This window comes from Pseudophryne corroboree, chromosome 3 (genome assembly GCF_028390025.1).
Source record: "Pseudophryne corroboree isolate aPseCor3 chromosome 3, aPseCor3.hap2, whole genome shotgun sequence".
In the NCBI taxonomy this organism is placed as follows: domain Eukaryota; kingdom Metazoa; phylum Chordata; class Amphibia; order Anura; family Myobatrachidae; genus Pseudophryne; species Pseudophryne corroboree.
This window is the reverse complement of record NC_086446.1, coordinates 648,983,609-649,008,394: the sequence shown is the minus strand read 5'-3', so window position 1 is coordinate 649,008,394 and position 24,786 is coordinate 648,983,609. Positions and strand designations below refer to the sequence as shown.

Below are 24,786 nucleotides of genomic sequence, written 5' to 3'. Positions count from 1 at the left end.
TCAGGCTGTGGGTTTCCCAGCAGCGCCCAAAGCACCGAGCAAACCCACAGGATGACTAGGACTGGGGGGTGATGGCAGCCACTGCCCCAAAATGTGTGCAACAGTGGGTGTGGCCTCATGCGACCACGCCCATTTTGGGGGATCACTTTTTCAGTGCTCACACAAAAATCCTGACCTTGTCCTCGGCAAATAATTGGGAGATATGTAAATATTCTGCCCATCAGGCTATTCATTTGTCACTACATTATTTTATTCCCATTCTAATTATTACAATAATCTTTTCATCTATAGAGCTTTTGCTTTAAGGATACTGCTATGTCTCATGTCTATGTATGGCTGTTTGTAAATGTATTGCTTGACATACTCAAACAAGCATTTGATTATCTGACCACTAGGGGCGCAGTCCAGTTGAAGTCTAGGAATAATATTTTATTGTATTTCAGTCAAAGGAGCAGTATTGTTCTACAGATTGTCTGTAATGGCCTCTGTAGATAACACTAGGATTATTATTATTATTATTATTATTATTATTATTATTATTATTATTTTAATCCTAGATGTCCAATTATTTTGTATTTTCCAGATCCGATGTGGTTGTGCTGTGTTTCTCAATTGCAAATCCCAACTCGTTAAATCATGTGAAAACCATGTGGGCTCAGGAAATCAAACATTTCTGCCCCCGGACACCTGTCATTCTTGTTGGCTGCCAGCTGGACCTGCGTTATGCCGACCTTGAAGCTGTTAACAGGGCAAGGCGCCCGTTAGCCAGGTAAAATGACTCCACTTAGAATTACCTTAATTTATAATGCAAAGATACAGACTTTGGGGGCTTAGTGGTTACTGACTATACAACATGGGTACATAACACGGCCACATTATTATGACAACCAGCTTATAGCCAGAGTAACCACCATGTGCAGCACGGACAGCAGCTGAATTGTCATTTTAGACACACGTCTGGTAGCACCTAGGTTCATTTTGAAGGTGAGCTGCTCCACTATAGTGCGTTGGTCGGCCCTCATGCACCTTCGTAGCCGACGTTCACCTCTCATGTCAGTGGTACGTGGTGCTCAGCAGTTTCCATGTCGGTTATTCGCAATGGTGCCATTTGTCCAGTCACAATACACCTTCACCACAGCAGCACGAGAACAGTTCACAAACTGCGCTGTTTCAGAAATACTGCCACCCTTAGCCCGAAAGCCGATAATCATCCCATTTTGCAACTCTGATAAATCGTCCCTTTTACCCATGAGAGCAACGAGTTATGTGTGCAGATGGACTAACGCACACCTTATATACCCACCAAGCCAGCGCACGACATGTGATGCGGACGTCAAATATAGGAGGTGGTAATAATAATGTTACTCGACCGTGTATGTAAGTTAGCTACTCTCTTTACTTATCTGTTATGATAAGTATATTATATGTTCCTGATTTTAGAACAAATCAAACACACACACACACACACACACACACACACACACACACACACACACACACACACACACACATATAAAATAAAATAATTTCCTACAGTATGTTTATACTTGTCGTATACCGTTTTGCTCCATGAAGATATGTTAAACAAAATACTAGAAATTTTGATCCTAAAATTTGAACTGATTTTGGGGTGTAAGAAACCGATATAATTGTGAGGATTTAGAAATGTTCCATTTGACAGGGAAAAAAACATTAAAAGCTATTACACCATAACTAGTTACCAGCCCGTCAAAATGACAGAACAACATAACAGTAATATCGGCTCCGGTGGCTGTGCGCGTCCGAAAATAGCAACAATTGAATTGCTTCGTCGGGCACCATCTAGCAGCCACCAATGTGCAAAACACTTGAATTCCCCCCCATAGAGGTGAGGAGCAGCGATACCCTTTTATTATATAGGCTATGGAAAATCAACATGATGTTTCAAGATTCTTTGACAGAGGTTACAGTAAAGTTTGCTGAAAGTAGTCAGAAAATTATGTATTATTTTGGGAAACATTGTATTACCTTGTTCTTTATTATACGAGTATTTTTAAAGCTAATATACCTATAGGAAAACAGTATTCCAAAGATATATTTTTTCCAATTACAGGCCAATAAAAAGAGGAGACATCCTGCCGCCAGAAAGAGGAAGAGAAGTTGCCAAGGAACTTGGCATCCCGTATTATGAAACCAGTGTTTTTGACCAGTTTGGGATAAAGGATGTTTTTGACAATGCAATCAGGGCAGCTTTGATATCCAGGAGACACCTCCAGTTTTGGAAGTCACATCTGAAGAAAGTTCAGAGACCTTTATTACAAGCTCCATTCCTTCCCCCTAAATCACCGCCGCCAGTCATAAAAATACCTGAGTCCAGCAAATCTAACATGAATGATGCTGGAGATTTGCTGGACAATCCTTTGTGTGCAGATGTCATGTTCGTCCTTCAGGATCAAAAACGGATCTTTGCTCATAAGATTTACCTTGCTACCTCCTCCTCAAAATTTTATGACCTTTTTTTAATGGAACATGAAGAGCCGCTAAATCCTGTGGATTGGTATTGCAAGAAGGAGAAGCCTACAAAGGATTTGTTAATGAGGACATTAAGCCTTGATACAGAAGAGGACACAGATGGGGCTTCCTTGAAATCATCAGATGCCTGCCTTCGGATATCTAGAAGCGATGATACCTTACTAACTACAGACTGTGATGAGGAAGGTAGTGTTGCTTTATTGTCTTGGAGCAAAGGCTTTCATAGTATGCACCAAGAAATGACGTTCAATCCGATTTCTGACAGGACTTGTTCAATGACTGTGGTCCGAATGGATTCCTCTATTCAGTATGGGCCTTTTAAAACGGTGTTACAGTTTCTGTATACGGGAAAGTTAGATGAGAATGAAAAGGGTTTGATGCGGGTGGCGCAGATTGCAGAAATCCTGGAAGTATTTGATTTGCGGATGATGGTAGAAAACATTACAAACAAAGAAGCCTTTATGAACCAGGAGATCACAAAAGCATTCCATGTCAGGAAATCAAATCGAATCAAGGAATGTCTTTCCAAATCCACATTTTCTGGTGAGCAAATTCTCTTGTCATTAGAGCGCCATGTGCAATATTAACATAGTACATGTACAACAAGGATGAGTTTAGGCAAATGCAGCTCAATAGAAACCAGCAGTGCTTAAAGTGGTCCTAGAGAGGTGGTGGAACTCACCCCCAGGCAAAAAGGGGCATGGTCTCAAAAAAGAAAGGGGCGAGGCACCTACGGGCGCTCTTCACACATTCATAAGGGGCTACGCCCCCTTAACCCTTACACACCCTTGTGGCATGCAATATTTTTATTACCTCAGATCATTACTATGTTAATATGTGCATTTGCAGTGGGGATCTAGTAGGCCATGTTTGCAATGCTTTGGTGCATTGATTACTTTTTCTTCAGCGCTGTTGCCTCCTTGACTTCTTGCTTTACCCATAATATCATAATATTCATCTTGTAGCTGCACATAATAATGTGAACACCATTGAATAACATCCCTAGATAGATATATATATATATCTATCTATCTATCTATCTATGTGTGTGTGTGTGATGTGTACACAGAATCACCAAGAGATGATAGAATATTGATGTTTTGCTTCCTTTTATCAGCTCATTTTGAATAACCCAATAAAGTGTTTGCTGTAAGGACTAATCTTTACATTTGTTAAGCAAAACAAAAAAGTCTAGTTATTATATTAGCTAGAAAACTTACCTGATCTTTGAACAGTCAAGCATCAGTGTACGGTAATTGCCTGCTATGGCTTACTGCACTTGGCAAGTTCCCTTCTCTGGCAGTAAATCAGTAAAACTCCCTTAATGACACACAGGTAGCTAGACAGAAGCTCCCATACCTTAACACGCCATATTTTCCATTGCCTCCTCACTAGCAGGATACAGTCTTTACAGAGTAATGGAAAATTACTTTCCCATGGATGTTTGGAACAATAGTTTAAGATTTTCTGACAGTCAGCGGGGGGAATCTCCACTAAATATTAGTTAAACATGATGACATATCTGCCATATGTCATAGCATGCAATGCCTCTTTCTGGCCAGTATGTGGCTCTTATTCATTCATACGCCAAGAATACATAATGCTATCATTGTAACTTGGCTGATAGTTGCCTTTCCTCCTATATTCTGATCCCAACCTGTCCATGACATGAATTCTAGGAAGCTGCATCCCTTCAAGCTTAGTGATCATGATTTTATATTTGGTTCCAGATGTGACATTTAAATTGGATGATGGAGACATCCATGCGCATAAGCCGCTTCTTATCTGTAGCTGTGAATGGATGTCTGCTATGTTTGGAGGATCATTTGTGGAAAGTGCAAATAATGAGGTATATATTTATTTATTTATTTATTTATTTTAATGGTGTAAGGTTTTCTTGTTGTTAATGGCACTGCATGTATAGAAACATAGAATTTGACGGCAGATAAGAACCACTTGGCCCATCTAGTCTGCCCTTTTTTTTTTATCCTTCAGGTAATCTCAACCCTTTTTGAACCTTAATTCTTTGTAAGGATATTCATATGCCTGTCCCAAGCATGTTTAAATTGCTCTACAGTCTTAGCCTCTACCACCTCTGATGGGAGGCTATTCCACTTATCCACTACCCTTTCTGTGAGGTAATATTTCCTTAAATTTCCCCTGAACCTGCCTCCCTCCAGTTTCAGTGTATGTCCTCGAGTTCTAATACTTCTCTTCCTTTGAAGAATGTTTCCCTCCTGAACTTTGTTAAGACCCTTGATATATTTGAAAGTTTCTATCATGTCCTTCCTTTCCCTTCTCTCCTCCTAACTATACATGTTAAGATCTTTTAGTCTTTCCGGGTAAGTTTTGCGATGTAGGCCATGTATCTTCACAGTATATGTGTAATAAATATATAAATATATATATAAATAAATATATATATATATATATATATATATATATATATATATATATATATATATATAATAATGTACAGGACTTATAGCAAACATCCCTAATGCATTGCATTGAAGTTACTGCAATACATGAGACGCATGTAGCCTATGTGTATGATTGGCGGAGAGAGAGAGAAGGTTGGAGGGACGTTCGCATGTGCTTTGCAGCTAATATGTTTCCATGTTGTATTTTACAGGTCATACTTCCCAATGTAAGCAGATCTTCAATGCAAGCTGTGTTAGACTATCTATACACCAAGCAGTTATCGTGTACGTCAGAGTTAGACCCAGTGGAGCTGATTGCACTGGCAAATAGGATCTGCCTCCCACATCTGGTTGCTCTCACTGGTAAGCGAGGAGTGACTTTAGTTTAACATTTGATTTTTCCTTACAGTATAGAAAATGATCATTAAGATGATGTACTGAGCTGCTTCTGTCTTTGTACTTGTGCAGTTGTTTTTTATTGCTGGATATATTTTTTTTTACATAAAAGTACATGTGTGTTTTGTATATATTGGGTAGCATTTTTTGTTGCACCTTGCTGACAAAGTGCATTGGATGATCTCTTAGGTTTTGCACCTCTCCCTCTAGATCAGTGATTTTCAACCTTTTTTTTTTTTTTTTTACTGGCGGCACACCGAACAGTATTTTAAAATTCCCAAGGCACACCATCAGTTCCCCACAGAAAACAAAAACAAAAAAACACACATTGTCCCTCACAGTAAAAAAAAATCCACACATACATTGGCCTACACAGAAAAAACAATCACATTGCTACCCACTTAAATCTTATTGCTCCTCACATGAATTATTCACATTGTTCCCCCCATAAATCCTATTGTTCCCCACAGGAGAAAAAAACAAAAACAAATAATAGCCCCTACCGGTCAGCTGTCCTCCTCCCTGTCCCTCAGTGGCGGGGATTGTTCATAGTGGAGTGCTGCGAATACTGAGCAGCAGGCAGTCGAGCAGGTGTGGAAGTGGGTGGACAAGGAAAGCTGTGTATGCAGGCAGGAACTGGAAGATGTGTGTGTAGGTACCCACCTGCACACACATCTTCCAGTTCCTGGGCTGACTGGGTGGTGAGATGCGGCGGCCGTGACCTATGATATCACACCGCCGCGTTTTCAAGGCATACGTCACGGCCGGAGCACGACTGATCCTCTAAGAGCCCGGGCCAACAGTTCACTCTGAAGGTGCAGGAAGCTGCTCTGGCTCCGCGGCACACCTTGCAACTGGTCGCGGCACACTAGTGTGCCAGTGCACACTGGTTGAAAAAGCCTGTTCTAGATGGTGCACGCCTAACTTCCTATCTTCCGATGTGCGTCTGCACTTTAGGTTTGCGGCTAGGTATTTGGGGTGGCTCAGATATATATGAAGTGGTGCTATGTGCAGTTCATTTCTCTGCTATAATACTTTCCATTTAGCCTAATACAGTACTTGAAATTACTTATGACAATGAGGAGACCTTAGTACCGTGTGTATATTTTATTCCATATTACAATTTTGGGGGGGTTGTATTTTTATTTGTTGATGTTTTTGTTGATTGGGTTTTATTTATAGTATGACTAGAAATGCTCACTTTAGTGGATGTTGCAAAATGAATCCCATAAATTGTATAGAATGAGACTTGATTGCTGACCTTTGAGAGCTGATTCAAAACTGCATGCAAGCAGTAAAAAACCCTTTAGATTTTTTGCTTACTTTAATAATCTTGCTCAGGAAATTAAAATCTCTTCTTTGCACTGCTGTGGCATAACAGTGCATTCTGTGTACTTGGCCAGAGACCCTTGCTCCACCCACCTTTTGCTGATTGATTGATGGCAGCGTTTCTGAAAGATCAAAACCTGAATCAGAGCCTTACAAACTAGCTGCAGCAGTGTGACGTGAGTGTGACTGTTTCTGCACTTGGCCTCCATTGCACTTTGTGATATGAGGTCAACCCTTTTGCTGTGTAGATGAATCAGGCAATCACTCCCCCTTCCTATATGAACAAAATCAGCGCAACATGCCAGGGAAAACGTGTAAAGCCTGAACCGCACATTGCAACAATGTCAAGAATATTTAATTACCTTCTTCTGAATAAACCCCAGCATATCCTGGAACCAGATTACCCTCCCTGGGTCCACTGATTCATGGTATAGAAATATGCAATATTTTCAGAACTGTTACAAAACCTAGGCAGGAAGGTTCTGCATTCTGTTGGATTTCATGGGATGTGTGAAAGCAGATTATTAATAGAATCTGCTTCACATGTATATTTTAATGGCGAGAAATACTTGTATTATTTATAATGGTTGTCACAGAGTCTAAGATTTGCTTTGTCCTGCAGAACAGCATGCTGTGCAAGAGCTGACCAAAGCCGCAGTGAATGGGGTGGATATTGATCAAGAAGTGCTGACATACCTAGAACTTGCTCAGGTTTGTGTTAGTCATATACCATTAGCCGCAGAGTATAGTACTGTCCAAGCAACAGGAGTAGCCTGCTATGAGGAAGGAAGCAGATGTAATAATCTTTATTTTTCAGCAGAGATCAGACATTCCTGGAATTCTGATCACATGATGAAGATCTAGATCTTCACAATGGAATACATTTTGCAAACATTCCTACATACTCTTGTCATGTGTTTTGGCATATTATTCATTCGTATTTCATAGTACACAGATACTGGTAGCTCTGTAGTTGTTGTTGCATTATTGGACAAGCCTGTGGAACTTATGGGCCCAAACATATAAAGATCCGCCGCCGAGCTGCCCGATGGCGGATACGGCCGACGGGCGACCCGGCGGCGGGGGGACAGTGACGGGGGGAGTGAAGTTTCTTCACTCCCCACGTCACCTGGCTCCATTGAAGTGCAGGCAAATATGGACGAGATCGTCCATATTGGCCTGCATGTACAGCCGGCGGGGCACCAGCAATGAACGAGCGCAGGGCTGCGCATCGTTCATCGCTGGTGACTCCACACTCAAAGATATGAACGTTATCGCGTTCAATAATGAACGAGATCGTTCATATCTTTGAGGAATATCGGCCAGTGTGTAGGGCCTATTATAGAGGCTGTAACTCTGCAACTATATAAATCCCAATTATCTTCCGTTAACTGCAATCAGGTGCCACAGAAATAGTAATTGGTGGTTAACAGTATGTAGTCCGTTTTTAAAAATATAAATACACCTTGAAAATGAGGAGGGTGCTGCCAGTTCTAAACACAGAACTTGATGGCAGATAAGAACTAATTGGCCCATCTAGTCTGCTGTAGTGTGCACAATAAAAACCTGTGTTCTCAACTAATACTGAGAGAACAGTGGGGGTCATTCCGAGTTGATCGCTCGCTAGCTGTTTTTAGCATCCGTGCAAACGCATAGTCGCTGCCCACGGGAGAGTATATATTTTCGCTTTGCAGGAGTGCAAACGCCTGTGCAGCCGAGCGCCTGCAAACACATTTTGTGCAAAACAAGTCCAGCCCTGTAGTTACTTAGCCTGTGTGATGATTGCTGCGACAAGTGACACGGTAATGACATCAGATACCTGCCCAGCAAACACCCGGCCACGCCTGCGTTTTTCCAAACACTCCCAGAAAACGGTCAGTTGACACCCAGAAACGCCCAGTTCCAATCAATCTCCTTGCGTTTGGCTGTACGATTGGAATCGTCGCTAGAACCAGTGCTTCGTACCCGTATGACACGCGTGCGCATTGTGGTGCATACGAATGCGCAGGTTAGCCATTTTTTCCAATGATCACTACGCAGCGAACAACGGCTGCTAGCGATCAACTCGGAATGACCCCCTATAGCCGTTAGATATTGCATAAAAAGGAACAGAGAGGGGTTAGAACATCCGCGCACATCTCTAATTAAAATTATCTCGCCAATGGGATACTCTCTGGCTATTTTATGATGCAATGAGCTTTACTATCAATATACAGCATGTGTTAAGCTGGGATGCAGTTACTATACCGGCTGTCGGGATCCCGGAGTTCTGGATACCGACGCCGGCATCCCAACAGCCGGTAAAATGCCTGCGGTCGAAATCCTGACCGCAACTACATATTCCCACTTAGGTGGTGGGTCCATGCCACCACCCAAGTGGGAATCTAACCTGTGACGAGCGAAGCTTGCCACCAGACCCGAGGCATGGCTAGGGCACTCGCTGCCTCGCCAGCGGGATTCCGGCAGATGGGATGCCGCTGTCGGGATACTGACAGTCGGCATCCTGTCTGCCAGGATTACATATGTATTCCGTTAAGTTGGGTACACACCTATGCAATTATCGTGTTCAAACTAAAATCTAAATTGCAGTGTAAAAATAAAGCAGCCAGTATTTACCCTGCACAGAAACAATATAACCCACCCAAATCTAACTCTCTCTGCACATGTTATTTATCTGCCCCACCTGCAGTGCACATGGTTTTGCCCATCTGCTAACAAATTTGCTGCTACAATTAGGTCTGAATTAGGCCCCTTGAGTGTGTACAGTGTGTTTTTTTGTTTTGCATTTTTCCGACCAGATAAACTCACGGATAGGATTAACCCCTCGATATCTGTATCTATTGTATCTGGTAATCACCTTATCTCGTTTTCAGGACTCCAAAGTCCTAGATAGCAGAAGTCTGATCGCAGCGGCACTACATTAGGGCTTGTTTGAAGACATGTTGCAGTGTACATACTGTAAATATGTTATCTATATCAACCAATCAGATGTTAGATTTTGTTTTGTAAACTGCTTGCAAAAAAATCACTGCAGTAATCTGTTTGTGGTCATGTTAATGACAGCAATGTTAGTATGCTGTTGATCCAAAGCAAACTGTGATGGAATGAAGTGTAGATTCACTTTGTTTTAACAGCAATAACGATTTGTGTTACAGTTTCACAATGCCCATCAGCTGGCTGCCTGGTGCCTGCATCACATCAGTACAAATTACAACAGCGTCTGTTCCAAATTCCGAAAAGATATTAAAGCAAAGTCTGCTGGTAGGTGTCTTGGTGGTTTTGTAAAGTGGACTAGTCGCCTAAAGGAGCAAAAATGCTAAATTTCATATGTCTGTACATATCCATCCAATTACACCGGCTGGGATGTCTGTGTAGTTAAAAAGAAAACCTATTAGTGGCCGCGTTGAATGTTCACTTGTTAGCGGAGCGTAGCTAGCATTTTTTGTACCGTGCATGCTCCATGCTGAGGTATGGGCACTACATAGTCATATACATTTTGACTGTCTCTATTCTTACGATTAAAGAGGCATAACATTATGTGTCGTTCTCGCAGAGCTCAGTCAGAATGTGCCTGGTCCAGCAGTGTACGCATTGTCAGTGTTTGACGCAGTAAAGTGTTGCTACCGCATTGCACATGCGTGGCGATGATCTGATGAAAGCGCACACACACAGAGGATATATGTGCAAGGAGAGTGACAAGTAGTCAGCGTTAGAGAGCGTTAACGGGGGTGGCTAGGAAAACACAGGCATGTTGGGATCATATTCTGGGCGTTGCTAAGTCAGCCACTGCAAGCTCGTTTGCAGCAGGAGAGGACGAGGCATCTTAGCTGAGACGCTCAGTCTGAGAAGGCACAGAGGGACAGTCCTGCACCAATATGCGACTGTTTCTATTTAAGTACGTGAGCAGTGTATGTGTGACGTCCAAGGTGGGCATCTCAGTGCACAAGATGGCGCCTGGAACATCGGCATATTTTCGCACTCCATGAGCGATCGAAGATGCGCATACAATTGTGTGGCTAAAACTATCATTTTTAAGACACTACTTTTTTTTTTTTAAACTAGGGTCCTGTGAATAGATGGTTGCTCTTATTCAAGGCCGGACTAGTCACTTAGCACTTCTGGCAAATGTCAGAAGGGCTGGTGGCCAGTCCGGCCACACAGAGTGCCAGCTGGCCGAGCAGCACAGCCTCTCGGCTCTCAGTTTGCCCGCCTGCCATCAGCCGGCATATTGATAGATGGGGAGGTGCATCAAGGTCAGGCCCCCTTACTCATGGAGACCCCCCCCCCCTTCCCCCCCCCCGTGAGCCATGACCACGCCTCCCTTGTGCACATTGCTGCTCCTGTTGCATGATAAAACATCAGTCATATATTTTAACAGCTCCAGAAAACTTGCGCTTTTATCCTTAGGTAGAGCATAACTTTTTATTCCCTTCCACCAGAAAACCAGGAATACTTTGAAAGACACCGTTGGCCACCAGTTTGGTACCTAAAAGAAGAGGACCATTACCAGCGGGTGAAGAAAGAGCGGGAGAAAGAGGACCATGTTCTCAATAAACATCGATCAAAACGCAAGTGGTGCTTCTGGAGTTCCTCGTCAGCGGCCTTTGCTTAAGCAATGACTTAACTGCACACTTGAAAACACTTGTAAATTAATATTGTCTTAATGTTAAAACAAGCTGTACAGTAAGTTACCTTTTGAAGCACTGATTTGAATCCACATGTGTGCATTTATTGTTTTTTTATAAGATCAAAGCACAATTTCTCAAGCAGGTCAAAAATAATAAAATAATACAAGCTTGTTACCTTCAGCTGGAGGTCCATGTAGACCCTCATGTGTCACAGATAAGGTGTAATGCATTAACAAAATGGTTTTTATAACAACCTTTGACAACATAACGTATATTAGATATTCATGGCACTAAATATAAATACAGGGATCTATCTAGAGCAAAAACTCTCGGGTGAGAATAAGCCAATACATGGACAGGTGCTCGCACGTAATATTATGTTGTAGAGCGCAGTCTATCTCTTCTGCTCGTACTGTGTTTTTGAACGTTAGAATCAAAGTTGTGTAGCATCCAGAATAGTGTGTCAAGCTAACCTCAGTGTTTGGAAAGCTTGACAATCATGCTTAAAACTGTGTGTTCTTCAGTTACTAAGCTCCTGGAAATCGGAAAATATTCAGATTCAAGTTTTTTCTGTTTTTTTTTTTTTGTTTTTTTTTTATTACTATTGTGCACGTTCTTTATAATCGGCAGATAAAGCAATGCAGAAGCCAGACCCTGCTTGTGCCACTCTTAATGAGAGTTTGCCAGTTCAGTCCTTGAGAGCCAGTGGCCCATTGCGGTGTTATCATTATGGAAATTAATCTGCTGTAAGATTTATTTTTTTAGGTATACCTTGTTTTTTAAAACTGTTCCCAGTGTATAGATCTCAAGGATTTGGGAAAGTGCAGTTTGGCCTGTATAAGGAAGCTACGTTTCCCGGTTTTTCTGCTTGCTTGTTTACTAAAAATAAAAAATTATCTGATCAGAAATCTGTTATATCTAGCAAAAAAAAATATTCCTAACTAAAAAATTATTATATTCATTTAATAGTCTTTAGCCCGCCAAAAGAAAAAAAATTAACTTACAAGACATTACAACCCAGCAGTGATCTGACTCCCAACTTTACTGGGAACTAATTTTCTTTCAGTCTTACTTTCTTGTATGTGAAATGCCTATGCTAGATTAGAATCTACACTATAGAAGGGCTTTATTTACAGGGATATTCAGGGTAAACAAAAGACCCTACTTGCAAGAATTTTTTTTTTTTTTTTTTTTTTACTACCTTTATGATCTAAAATATGTATTTATGTTGTATCATTCATTCATTACACAGTGGTCTTCCACCTTTAATGTGGTGAAGTGATTGTTTAATGTGAACCTGTACAGATTACAAAAGGACTGCATAAGATATACTGTGAACATTGGAAAGAGTGCTGTTTTTTTTGCAGTTGAACTACTCTTTGGTTGTGTATATTCCTGTCCACTGTATCCTGTTTTTTTGTTTTTGTTGTATTGTTTTTCTGGTCAGTCCTGGCAGATGAATGTAGGGACTTCTATCTTACGTAGAATATTATGGCCTTGTCCAGATATACTATAGTAGACTCATCACCTCAGCCCTGCAGTGAAGGCAGCCGTTTTGTGAGCTGAAGCAATATGCATGAGAATAAAACCTGTCAATTCACTAGGAACATCTCAGTGATAACACTAATTCCTAGATAATACATAGACAGAATATTAGTCCAGCTTACAACATTACTGTCTCCACAGTGTGCATATCCAGAAAAACCCAGACAGGCCGTAGCGCTGGGATCTTTGTTTCATGTAACCCATTATTATTTTTAGGTTCAATTTAAACCTGCGTTCCAGGTAAAATTGCAGGCTCCCTTGTGTGCTGTAGCTCAGTGGATATTGCATTTCATTAATATGCTGTCTAGGATGAGCATATGTACCTTCTCTTTGTTATGTATTGAGTATTCTTGTATCAGTATTTCTTTATCTTCTTGTTCTTCACATGTGTTTTTTGTGAGTTTTCAGTGTTAATTACAAAAAAAAAGAAAACAATTTACATATCGTTAAAAGTAGGATATAAGCTGTTTCTGGGCCAATCTATCACTACGTATTTTAGCAGATATATAGGGGGAGGTTTATCAAACATTCTAAAGCGGACAAGTGGAAAGGTTCTCCCTAGCAACCAATCAAATTCCAGCTAACATTTATCGAATACAGGCTATAAAATTATACAGTTTCCTATTGGGTTTAATGTGACATAATTATTATAAAGTAGGAAATAAAAATGAATGTGACATAACTACATAGTTAATATAAAACAGGAAAGACATATCTTGTTTACGGAATCCTTATGTATAGTCTGATGTATCTCAAACAAAACTTAAATAAAAGAGGACACAGTTGTCGAGTAGTATAACATGAGAATATTAAGCTTAAGCAGGACTAAGGGAGCACATATGGTAATGTGTCTATGTAATTGCTCTCATATAATACCACTGTTAGAACTCTCTCATATTGTACTTACCTAACATAAGTACAAGCAAGTGATCACATACAGGAAGTTTAGCATAGGAAAGTCCTGTACCTCCGTAAACGTACTGGTAATATTAAATATCTTCCTGAACGTTTACATATGTTAGTAAATGTTATACGTACTTATCCATACAAAGTATTTTGTTCTAGGCTTGGTGGCCTTTTTAAATGAAATGATTGTTCTAAGGCTGCTCGTGCTCTTTTATGACTAAAAACACAATTCAGTTTTTTCATTTTGTTTTTTTTTAATCCGGTTTAAAAAATATTTTTCTAAACTAGAACCGTTAATCTGCCTTTTAAATTCGTAATACTTGTATAAGGCAGTAAAAGGGATAAAAAACTGAAACCAGTGGCTATGTTTGCTTGCAGATTAGCAGCTAGCATTGCATTTAGGTGCAAACTGCACATTAAACTACAACAGGCAGTTTCTTTGATAATTTAGCTTTCATTAGGCAGATAAAAGGTACAGATTAAAATTCTTACATTTTTTTAGGTGTTATTTATAGACCTTTTAAAGTGCACAAGTACTTATGTGAGGAGATTTGGTCTGTTTGGTGGGGTTAAAGGACTAAGTACTCCAGTATGCTAAAGTCTAATCTCTAGACACAGATGCAGGTGAAGAACAAGAGAGGAAAAGTATTTGGGGACTAGGCTTAATAAGATTTTTTTTTTTTTTTTTTTTTTTTTTTTTTTTTGCTGAACCCCAGAGTTATGAAAGCCATATACCTTTTAATGAAATTGTGGTTCATAACTGGGTTCATCATTGACACGGCCACTTTTACATTTAGCATTGCTGATACAGGTGCTATTAAAATGGGATAACCCTATTAAAACATATACCAGCAAAAATAACACAATGGCCACACTGCATAATGGACAGATATGGTAGTTTGCATTGGTTAACTATTGGGGGGAGGGGAGGGGGGACAATTCAGTTAAGCTATGTTAGGTATTGCAATAGTTGTTAATGCGTGTGCTTGACAACTTAAATTTGTATCACAATGCTGTGACCCATAGGAATAAAGTAACAGTCGTCGGTTTTACACAACCAAAGCTCAGTTTGTAAACTTGCCAAATGTTACGATACAAACGCACCTGGGGTATATGCAATAATATCCAGTTGTAATCTTAAATGTCAATTTATATAACCAAGTGGCTGGTTCATTTGGTTTATACAGCCTATGGCCTTTATGTTTTGTGGTTATTTTATGTTTTTTATTTTGCAAAAAAATGAAAATGTCAATAAACATGTTTAAATATAGAGTTGTTGTTGTGTGCTTTTTATGTCCATGTCGAATGTATTAAAATAAATATAAGAATGTATGTATATGCACATCAAACTAAAATACAGCATGTAATAAGAAAATCTAGACAATATAAATAACACATCATCTTTACACGAATATCCCACATACCTTGGGTATTGAGGCAATACGAGACAGATTAATCAGAGATGGGGACCTCACAGAGGCACACAGGAATTTTTTGTTAGATTCTATTTCATTTATTTTACGGCATAATTATTTTCTTTTTTTGGACACGTATTATTTGCAGGTGATGGGAACGGCCATGGGGAGCAGGTTTGCGCCGAGTTACGCCAACCTCTTTATGGGACAGGTCGAAGACCGGCTCATTTGGGGTGGCGATCTCGGCGCACGCCTGGTCTTCTTTGGCCGTTACATAGATGATTTATTTTTCATTTGGGATGGGGATTCTGTCACTGCTTCTGAGTTTGTCACGTCACTTAACACTAACACTTTTTTAATTTGGTGTTTACACACACGTTTAATAAGCAGAAGATAGACTATTTGGATCTGACTTTGGAAATTGTTGATGGGAAAATACAAACATCCAATTATATTAAGGAAGTAGGCAGTAATGCCTACCTTCATTTTTCAAGTGCACATTATGCTCCTTGGAAGGAAAACATCCCGAAAAGACAATTGTTGCGAGTCAAGCGCAATTGTTCTAAAAAAAGATGTCTTTGTCCAACAGGCCCAGACTATGATCGAGTCCTTTGATTCCCGAGGGTACCCAAAGAAACTTCTGGATAGGGCTTTTGAGGAGGTTTTGAACACAGATAGGGAACAGTTATTTTCTGATGTTGTAAAGAAAGAAAAAGATGGAAACCAGTTCCCCTATGAGTTAGCCTTTATCACAAAATATAATAATAAGTCAGGAGAGATCAAGAAATCATTCAGTCGTAATTATAATATCTTAAGGCAGGATCCCATCTTGAAAAAAGAATTGCCCCTATATCCTAAAGTGATTTATAAGAAGAATAGATCTTTAAAGACCATCCTGGCCCCGAGTTTTTTAAAAAAGGAACAAGATAAGAAAAGGAAAGAAGAGGGGGAGGGTGAAAATGTCTGGTTCCCCATTAAGACGACTGGTTTCTTCAAATGTGGAAAAACCCGTTGTACTACTTGCATGCATGCCGTTAATCGGACTAAAACTATAAAGATAGAGGGAAATGAGGATGTATATTCGATAAAAAGTTTAATTAACTGTGGTACAGATTGGGTAATCTATATGCTCGAGTGTGATTGTAGATTGAAATACATAGGCCGGACGACCCGGAGTTTGAGAACTAGATTCATGGAACATAGACGGAATATTCTCAATAAAAAGATGAATCATAGCGTATCAAGGCATTTTGTGGAACATCATCGAGGGGACCCCAGCTCACTGCGAGTCATAGGGTTGGAAAAAATTAATAAGACTATCAGGGGGGGAGATCGATTCCGTAAACTGTGCAAACAGGAGGTCTATTGGATCTTCAGAATGAATTCATTCCACCCACATGGTTTAAATCATGGGTCTTCAACCTGCGGCCCTCCAGCTGCTGTGGAACTACACATCCCAGCATGCCCTGCCTCAGTTTTAGCATACCTTAATAGCAAAACTGTGGCAGGGCATGCTGGGACATGTAGTTTAACAGCAGCTGGAGGGCCACAGGTTGAAGACCCATGGTTTAAATGAAGCAATGGAATTAAATTCGGTAATGTAGATCCTTACTTAGATCCCTGAATTCCATCCATCTCATTTTTTAGTGTCAGACAGTCCTGAGTATATATGTGTCTTGTCCTTTTCCCTTGGTTAATGAATATATCCATAAATATTGGGAAGTATTTATTATTATTATCAATTTTTTGGAAATCATATAGTAATTATATTGGTAATTAGGGAAATTTTTATGTCAATCTTTTATTTAGTGCTGCTAAGAGTATTGAAATAAGTAGGGACAATGTGAATGATGTTTATTGTTGGTTTGTCCCTATTTTTATTTATATATATTGATTTTTTTATTATTGGGGATTTCGATATATAAATAGTATTATTATACTTATATTATGATGACTTGAGACAGCTAGGGCTGAAAATATCAGGATCTCCTTGGTTATACTTCTCATTGTTAAACGGCTGATTATGTGATAGAGTATTCGATCAGTTTGCTATTGTACCGCCCCCGTGTTTACAATTGTGCCTTATTGGGTCGTTTAACAACATAGTAGTAATGGTTACCAAGAACGTCTTTGGTGTGACCATAGCACTGTCCTGTTCATGTGATGTAAGGACGTCATGTTTAAAGAGCGTCGCGGGGAGTGGGCGATGACATATTGGTGATGGATGTGGAGCTTTCCGTGGTGCCGTCCCCCGTGTACCAGACACGCCTCTTGTGGTTGTCTGGTGTGCGGTGTTGGTGGTTGCCAGGGACGCTCGTAGCGCTACTAAGTGCCGCCCCTTTTTCATGTGGAAAGTATCAGCTCTGTCTACGTGACCGGAAGTAAGTGGCGGAATTCCTTATTTGGGCATGCCACCCGGTCACGTGACCGGGACATAGAACTGTGGAATAGGCCGACTAATGGTATCCATGGGAACGGGGTTTTGTGGATAGGATAGGACCAATAAGCATCCGGCCCATGTAGCTGAGGTATCATGTGATTGAGGTCATGTGATCGGCCTAAATAAATTGAATATACATTTTTGGTTAAATTATGGTTTATAAATCTCGATTTTTGAGATTATTGATAGAAAATGGAAGGGTCTGTCTTCTTGCTGCTGCTCAAAGAGTATTAGATTGTTTTTTATTATTTTGTATATATGTATTTGCACAAGTTGCACATGTGTTAATGATGTGTGATTATTATAGCCCCTATATAAAGGTGGTAGAGCCAGTGTTATATCACCTTTGATAAAGCTGCCAAGTGACAGTGAAACGCGTTAGGGGGCCCACATCTTTGACCAGGGCGTTCCTGAGGATTCCTGCAGGCGTTATACAGGACTTTGTTTTTCATCAGGAGATTCCAGTCCCTTCAGTGTGGATATTAATAAAGGGAGAACCACTATCTTCACTGCGTGGGATAGAGAGATCACTCCAGAACCCCGCTAGGTGGGAAACCCGGCTGAATTACCACCAGGGACTTGGTAACTATTCTTCACTACCTGGACGCCATTCCATTTATTCAAACGCATGTGTTGCAGGACTTTTTCCATCTTCCAGCAATTAGTTGCATATGCCGGCAATTTTGCACAAAGACTGCACTGAGTGAATAATTGTTGTCAGAGAGTGGCTTATTAAGGCTCATTATCAATACCATTTTCTTGGCATCATCAGTGCCGTATTATTTTAATTTGTGTATGTGTATTTGTGCCATTGATTTTAACTAATATAAAAATTGATTTTATATGTCAGCGCAGTTGGTATTTCTTGTTTTGTTCACATCATCTGTATATGCCTATGACCTACAGTACTTGCTGAATGTTACTAAAGTATGTCAAACCGAATTGGAACCCAAGGTAAATAGACAAAATGTAACCTTTACAGATCTTTAAACCACACCAAACCTTAATGCAAGTCAGCCATTGGCACACAGTGATAGGACCCTGGAAGCTACGGGTAGAGCAGACCCATGAGTCTCAGCAAGCCTGGCAAGGACCAGAGCCCTCATTCAGATGTGGGATGAGTATCGGCTCTTGCAGCAAGTTACTGACATTCGGTACTTTGCGCATGCACCGGACTCGCACTGCGGGTGATATATACCATACTACACCCCCGTAATGCACATGTGCAGTATGGCATCACACTGCAAATGATTGACAGTCTGATGCCGTTTAGGGGTAGTGATGGCCTCCATTTCTCCAAACGCCGCTGTTACAGGGGAGGGTAGAAGTCAGGATCTCCGTCAGAGGACGGAGATTTCCTGTCCTCTAGGTAAATGTGTGTTACCACCCCTGAAATCAGTCTAAATTGATGAAAAATCGACTTTTAGTAAATATACCCTAAGAGTCAAAGAGCACTGCAATCTAGGCAGGTGTGGACCCAATTGTTCTGCTCCCTAAGGTTGTGATAACAGATTTGCTTTTAAGGGGCGTATTCACGGCACGATTTGGGGAGAGATGTGTGCGGAGGGAGACGGGGGGGGGGGCGCTCATTTCACCCAGCTGGTGAAGTGAGCGACCTGCTAGATCTAGCACCAGCGATAGCGATGCGCGGGGCTGCGCATTGCTATCACTGTGAGGGATACACACTACACACGGAGTGATCACTGCTTAAAATCTAAGCAATTTAGTCAGATTGCTTAGATTTTAAGCAGCGATCACTCCGTGAGTACCCCCCTTAAGTGTAGAATCTGTGTGATGCATTCCTAAACAGCTGAGAGACCCTGATCTGGAAAATATTCACTCAACATTCAAGTGTGAAAAGGCAAAAATAGATTCATGTTACCAAAGAAAATAGGTTTGTGTTTTTGTTTTTTTATTAAATAGATAATAAAGTTAAATTATACATTTGATTTACCTCTTTTGGGCCCATCTGGGCTTTTTTAGCCATGTTTGTACGTCATATGGAAAATAGATTTACGGGGTATGATGCAAAGCAGTTCTCTGGAAAATACTGTGGGTGTAATTCATGTTTGTACGCTATGGCCGATGTTCACACAAGTGAGCGATTATCAGCAGACTGCGCATGTGCTGCGATTGCACTGCACATGGGTCAAGGTGCTGCCGCTATCCCATTCGCAATGAGCATTACATGGGAAAGTGGTTGACAGGAAGTGACCATTTGGAGGTGTCACGGGGAGTGGTTGCAAAAATGCTGGCGTGTCATGGCCGTCTTTTCGGGGCATATATTTACAGTTATCTGTGAGCTCATACATGCCAAAATATGGAGCCTTCATCGCTACTACCATGTCCAGTCTGTGTAGCCATAGACCAACCTTATACCCGATGTTCTTTGTTTCTCTATCGTCCTAGTGGATGCTGGGGTTCCTGAAAGGACCATGGGGAATAGCGGCTCCGCAGGAGACAGGGCACAAAAGTAAAGCTTTCCGATCAGGTGGTGTGCACTGGCTCCTCCCCCCATGACCCTCCTCCAAGCCAGTTAGATTTTTGTGCCCGGCCGAGAAGGGTGCAATCTAGGTGGCTCTCCTAAAGAGCTGCTTAGAAAAGTTTAGCTTAGGTTTTTTATTTTACAGTGAGTCCTGCTGGCAACAGGATCACTGCAACGAGGGACTTAGGGGAGAAGAAGTGAACTCACCTGCGTGCAGGATGGATTGGCTTCTTGGCTACTGGACATCAGCTCCAGAGGGACGATCACAGGTACAGCCTGGATGGTCACCGGAGCCTTGCCGCCGGCCCCCTTGCAGATGCTGAAGTAAGAAGAGGTCCAGAATCGGCGGCAGAAGACTCCTCAGTCTTCTAAAGGTAGCGCACAGCACTGCAGCTGTGCGCCATTTTCCTCTCAGCACACTTCACACGGCAGTCACTGAGGGTGCAGGGCGCTGGGAGGGGGGCGCCCTGGGAGGCAAATGAATACCTATTTTGGCTAAAAATACCTCACATATAGCCTCCGGAGGCTATATGGAGATATTTAACCCCTGCCAGAATCCGTTAAGAGCGGGAGACGAGGCCGCCGAAAAAGGGGCGGGGCCTATCTCCTCAGCACACAGCGCCATTTTCCCTCACAGAAAGGCTGGAGGGAAGGCTCCCAGGCTCTCCCCTGCACTGCACTACAGAAACAGGGTTAAAACAGAGAGGGGGGGCACTAATTTGGCGTTAGAAATATATAAAAAAGATGCTATAAGGGAAAACACTTATATAAGGTTGTCCCTATATAATTATAGCGTTTTTTGGTGTGTGCTGGTAAACTCTCCCTCTGTCTCTCCAAAGGGCTAGTGGGTCCTGTCCTCTATCAGAGCATTCCCTGTGTGGGTGCTGTGTGTCGGTACGTGTGTGTCGACATGTATGAGGACGATGTTGGTGAGGAGGCGGAGCAATTGCCTGTAATGGTAATGTCACTCTCTAGGGAGTCGACACCGGAATGGATGGCTTATTTAGGGAATTACGTGATAATGTCAACACGCTGCAAGGGTCGGTTGACGACATGAGACGGCCGACAAACAATTAGTACCGGTCCAGACGTCTCAAAAACACCGTCAGGGGTTTTAAAACGCCCGTTTACTTTAGTCGGTCGACACAGACACAGACAGGGACACTGAATCCAGTGTCGACGGTGAATAAACAAACGTATTCCTTATTAGGGCCACACGTTAAAGGCAATGAAGGAGGTGTTACATATTTCTGATACTACAAGTACCACAAAAGAGGGTATTATGTGGGATGTGAAAAAACTACCGTAGTTTTTCCTGAATCAGATAAATTAAATAAAGTGTGTGATGATGCGTGGGTTCCCCCCGATAGAAAATTATGGGCGGTATACCCTTTCCCGCCAGAAGTTAGGGCGCGTTGGGAAACACCCCTTAGGGTGGATAAGGCGCTCACACGCTTATCAAAACAAGTGGCGGTACCGTCTATAGATAGGGCCGTCCTCAAGGACCAGCTGACAGGAGGCTGGAAAATATCATAAAAAGTATATACACACATACTGGTGTTATACTGCGACCAGCGATCGCCTCAGCCTGGATGTGCAGAGCTGGGGTGGCTTGGTCGGATTCCCTGACTAAAAATATTGATACCCTTGACAGGGACAGTATTTTATTGACTATAGAGCATTTAAAGGATGCATTTCTATATATGCGAGATGCACAGAGGGATATTTGCACTCTGGCATCAAGAGTAAATGCGATGTCCATATCTGCCAGAAGATGTTATGGACACGACAGTGGTCAGGTGATGCAGATTCCAAACGGCACAAAGGTGTATTGCCGTATAAAGGAAGAGGAGTTATTTGGGGTCGGTCCATCGGACCTGGTGGCCACGGCAACTGCTGGAAAATCCGCCGTTTTTACCCTAAGTCACATCTCTGCAGAAAAAGACACCGTCTTTTCAGCCTCAGTCCTTTCGTCCCTATAAGATCATATCTGCCCAGGGATAGAGGAAAGGGAAGAAGACTGCAGCAGGCAGCCCATTCCCAGGAACAGAAGCGTTCCACCGCTTCTGACAAGTTCTCAGCATGGCGCTGAGACCGTACAGGACCCCTGGATCCTACAAGTAGTATCCCAGGGGTACAGATTGGAATGTCGAGACGTTTCCCCTTCGCAGGCTCCTGAAGTCTGTTTTACCAAGGTCTCCCTCCGACAAGGAGGCAGTATGGGAAAAAATTCACAAGCTGTATTCCCAGCAGGTGATAATTAAATTACCCCTCCTACTACAAGAAAAGGGGTATTATTCCACACTATATTGTGGTACTGAAGCCAGAAGGCTAGGTGAGACTTATTCTAAAAAAATTTTTGAACACTTACAAAGGTTCAAATCAAGATGGAGTCACTCAGAGCAGTGATAACGAACCAGGAAGAAGGGGACTATATAGTGTCCCGGGACATCAGGGATGCTTACCTCTATGTCCCAAATTTGCCCTTCTCACTAAGGGTACCTCAGGTTCGTGGTGCAGAACTGTCACTATCAGTTTCAGACGCTGCCGTTTGGATTGTCCACGGCACCCCGGGTCTTTACCAAGGTAATGGCCGAAATGATGATTCTTCTTCGAAGAAAAGGCGTCTTAATTATCCCTTACTTGGACGATCTCCTGATAAGGGCATAGTCCAGGGAACAGTTGGAGGTCGGAGTAGCACTATCTCAGATACTGCTACAACAGCACGGGTGGATTCTAAATATTCCAAAATCGCAGCTGATCCCGACGACACGTCTGCTGTGCCTAGGGATGATTCTGGACACAGTCCAGAAAAAGGTGTTTCTCCCGGAAGAGAAAGCCAGGGAGTTATCCGAGCTAGTCAGGAACCTCCTAAAAACAGTGCATCATTGCACAAGGGTCCTGGTAAAAATGGTGGCTTCCTACGAAGCAATTCCATTCGGCAGATTTCACGCAAGAACTTTTCAGTGGGATCTGCTGGACAAATGGTCCGGATCGCATCTTCAGATGCATCAGCGGATAACCCTATATCCAAGGACAAGGGTGTCTCTCCTGTGGTGGTTATAGAGTGCTCATCTTCTAGAGGGCCGCAGATTCGGCATTCAGGATTGGATGCTGGTGACCACGGAGCCCAGCCCGAGAGGCTGGGGAGCAGTCACACAAAGAAAAAAATTTCCAGGGAGTGTGATCAAGTCTGGAGACTTTTCTCCACATAAATATACTGGAGCTAAGGGTAAATTTATAATGCTCTAAGCTTAGCAAGACCTCTGCTTCAAGGTCAGCCGGTATTGATCCAGTGGGAAAAACATCACGGCAGTCGCCCACGTAAACAGACAGGGCGACACAAGAAGCAGGAGGGCAATGGCAAAAACTGCAAGGACTTTTCGCTGGGCGGAAAATCATGTGATAGCACTGTCAGCAGTGTTTCATCCCGGGAATGGAAACTCGGAAGCAGACTTCCTCAGCAGGCACGACCTCCACCCGGGAGAGTGGAAACTTCATCGGGAAGTTTTTTCCACATGATTGTAAACCGTTGGGAAATACCAAAGGTGGACATGATGGCGTCCCGTCTGAACAAAAAACGGGACAGGTATTGCGCCAGGTCAAGAGACCCTCAGGCAATAGCTGTGGACGTTCTGGTAACACCGTGGGTGTACCAGTCGGTGTATGTGTTCCCTCCTCTGCTTCTCATACCTAAGGTGCTGAGAATTATAAGACGTAGAGGAGTAAGAACTATACTCATGGCTCCGGATTGGCCAAGAAGGACTTGGTACCCGGAACTTCAAGAGATGCTTACAGAGGTCTTCTGGCCTCTGCCGCTAAGAAGGGACTTGCTTCAGCAAGTACCATGTCTGTTCCAAGACTTACCGCAGCTGCGTTTGTCGGCATGGCGGTGGAAAGCCGGATCCTAAGGGAAAAAGGCATTCCGGAAGAGGTCATTCCTACCCTGGTCAAAGCCAGAAAGGAGGTGACCGCACAACATTATCACCACATGTGGCGAAAATATGTTGCGTGGTGTGAGGCCAGGAAGGCCCCACAAAGAAATTTCAACTCGGTCGTTTCCTGCATTTCCTGCAAACAGGAGTGTCTATGGGCCTCAAATTGGGGTCCATTAAGGTTCAAATTTCGGCCCTGTCGATTTTCTTCCAGAAAGAATTGGCTTCAGTTCCTGAAGTCCAGAAGTTTGTCAAGGGAGTATTGCATATACAACCCCCTTTTGTGCCTCCAGTGGCACTGTGGGATCTCAACGTAGTTCTGGGATTCCTCAAATCACATTGGTTTAAAACCAGTCAAATCTGTGGATTTGAAGCATCTCACATGAAAAGTGACCATGCTCTTGGCCCTGGCCTGGACCAGGCGAGTGTCAAATTGGTGGTTTTTTCTCAAAAAAGCCCATATCTGTTTGTCCATTCGGACAGGGCAGAGCTGCGGACTCGTCCCCAGTTCTCTCCCTAAGGTGGTGTCAGTGTTTCACCTGAACCAGCTTATTGTGGTGCCTTGCACCTACTAGGGACTTGGAGGACTCCAAGTTGCTAGATGTTGTCAGGGCCCTGAAAATATGTTCCAGGACGGCTGGAGTCAGGAAAACTGACTTGCTGTTATCCTGTATGCACCCAACAAACTGGGTGCTATATCTTCTAAGCAGACTATTGCTAGTTGGATGTGTAATACAATTCAGCTTGCACATTCTGTGGCAGGCCTGCCACAG

At 42.3% G+C, this 24,786-nt stretch overlaps 1 protein-coding gene across 2 annotated transcripts in view; it reads left to right on the top strand.

Moving 5' to 3' along the window:
* Positions 1-14,999, top strand: part of RHOBTB1 (Rho related BTB domain containing 1) — a 96,277-nt gene extending 81,278 nt beyond the window's left edge. For both annotated transcript variants that reach the window (XM_063961806.1, XM_063961805.1), the window contains exons 4-10: positions 584-769; positions 2,093-3,054; positions 4,242-4,360; positions 5,147-5,297; positions 7,282-7,370; positions 9,815-9,920; positions 11,099-14,999. In XM_063961806.1, coding sequence (XP_063817876.1) covers positions 584-769; positions 2,093-3,054; positions 4,242-4,360; positions 5,147-5,297; positions 7,282-7,370; positions 9,815-9,920; positions 11,099-11,271 — 1,786 coding nt within the window. In that variant the 3' untranslated portion in view covers positions 11,272-14,999. The remainder of the gene's footprint in view (positions 1-583; positions 770-2,092; positions 3,055-4,241; positions 4,361-5,146; positions 5,298-7,281; positions 7,371-9,814; positions 9,921-11,098) is intronic.
* The last annotated feature ends 9,787 nt before the right edge of the window (positions 15,000-24,786 follow it).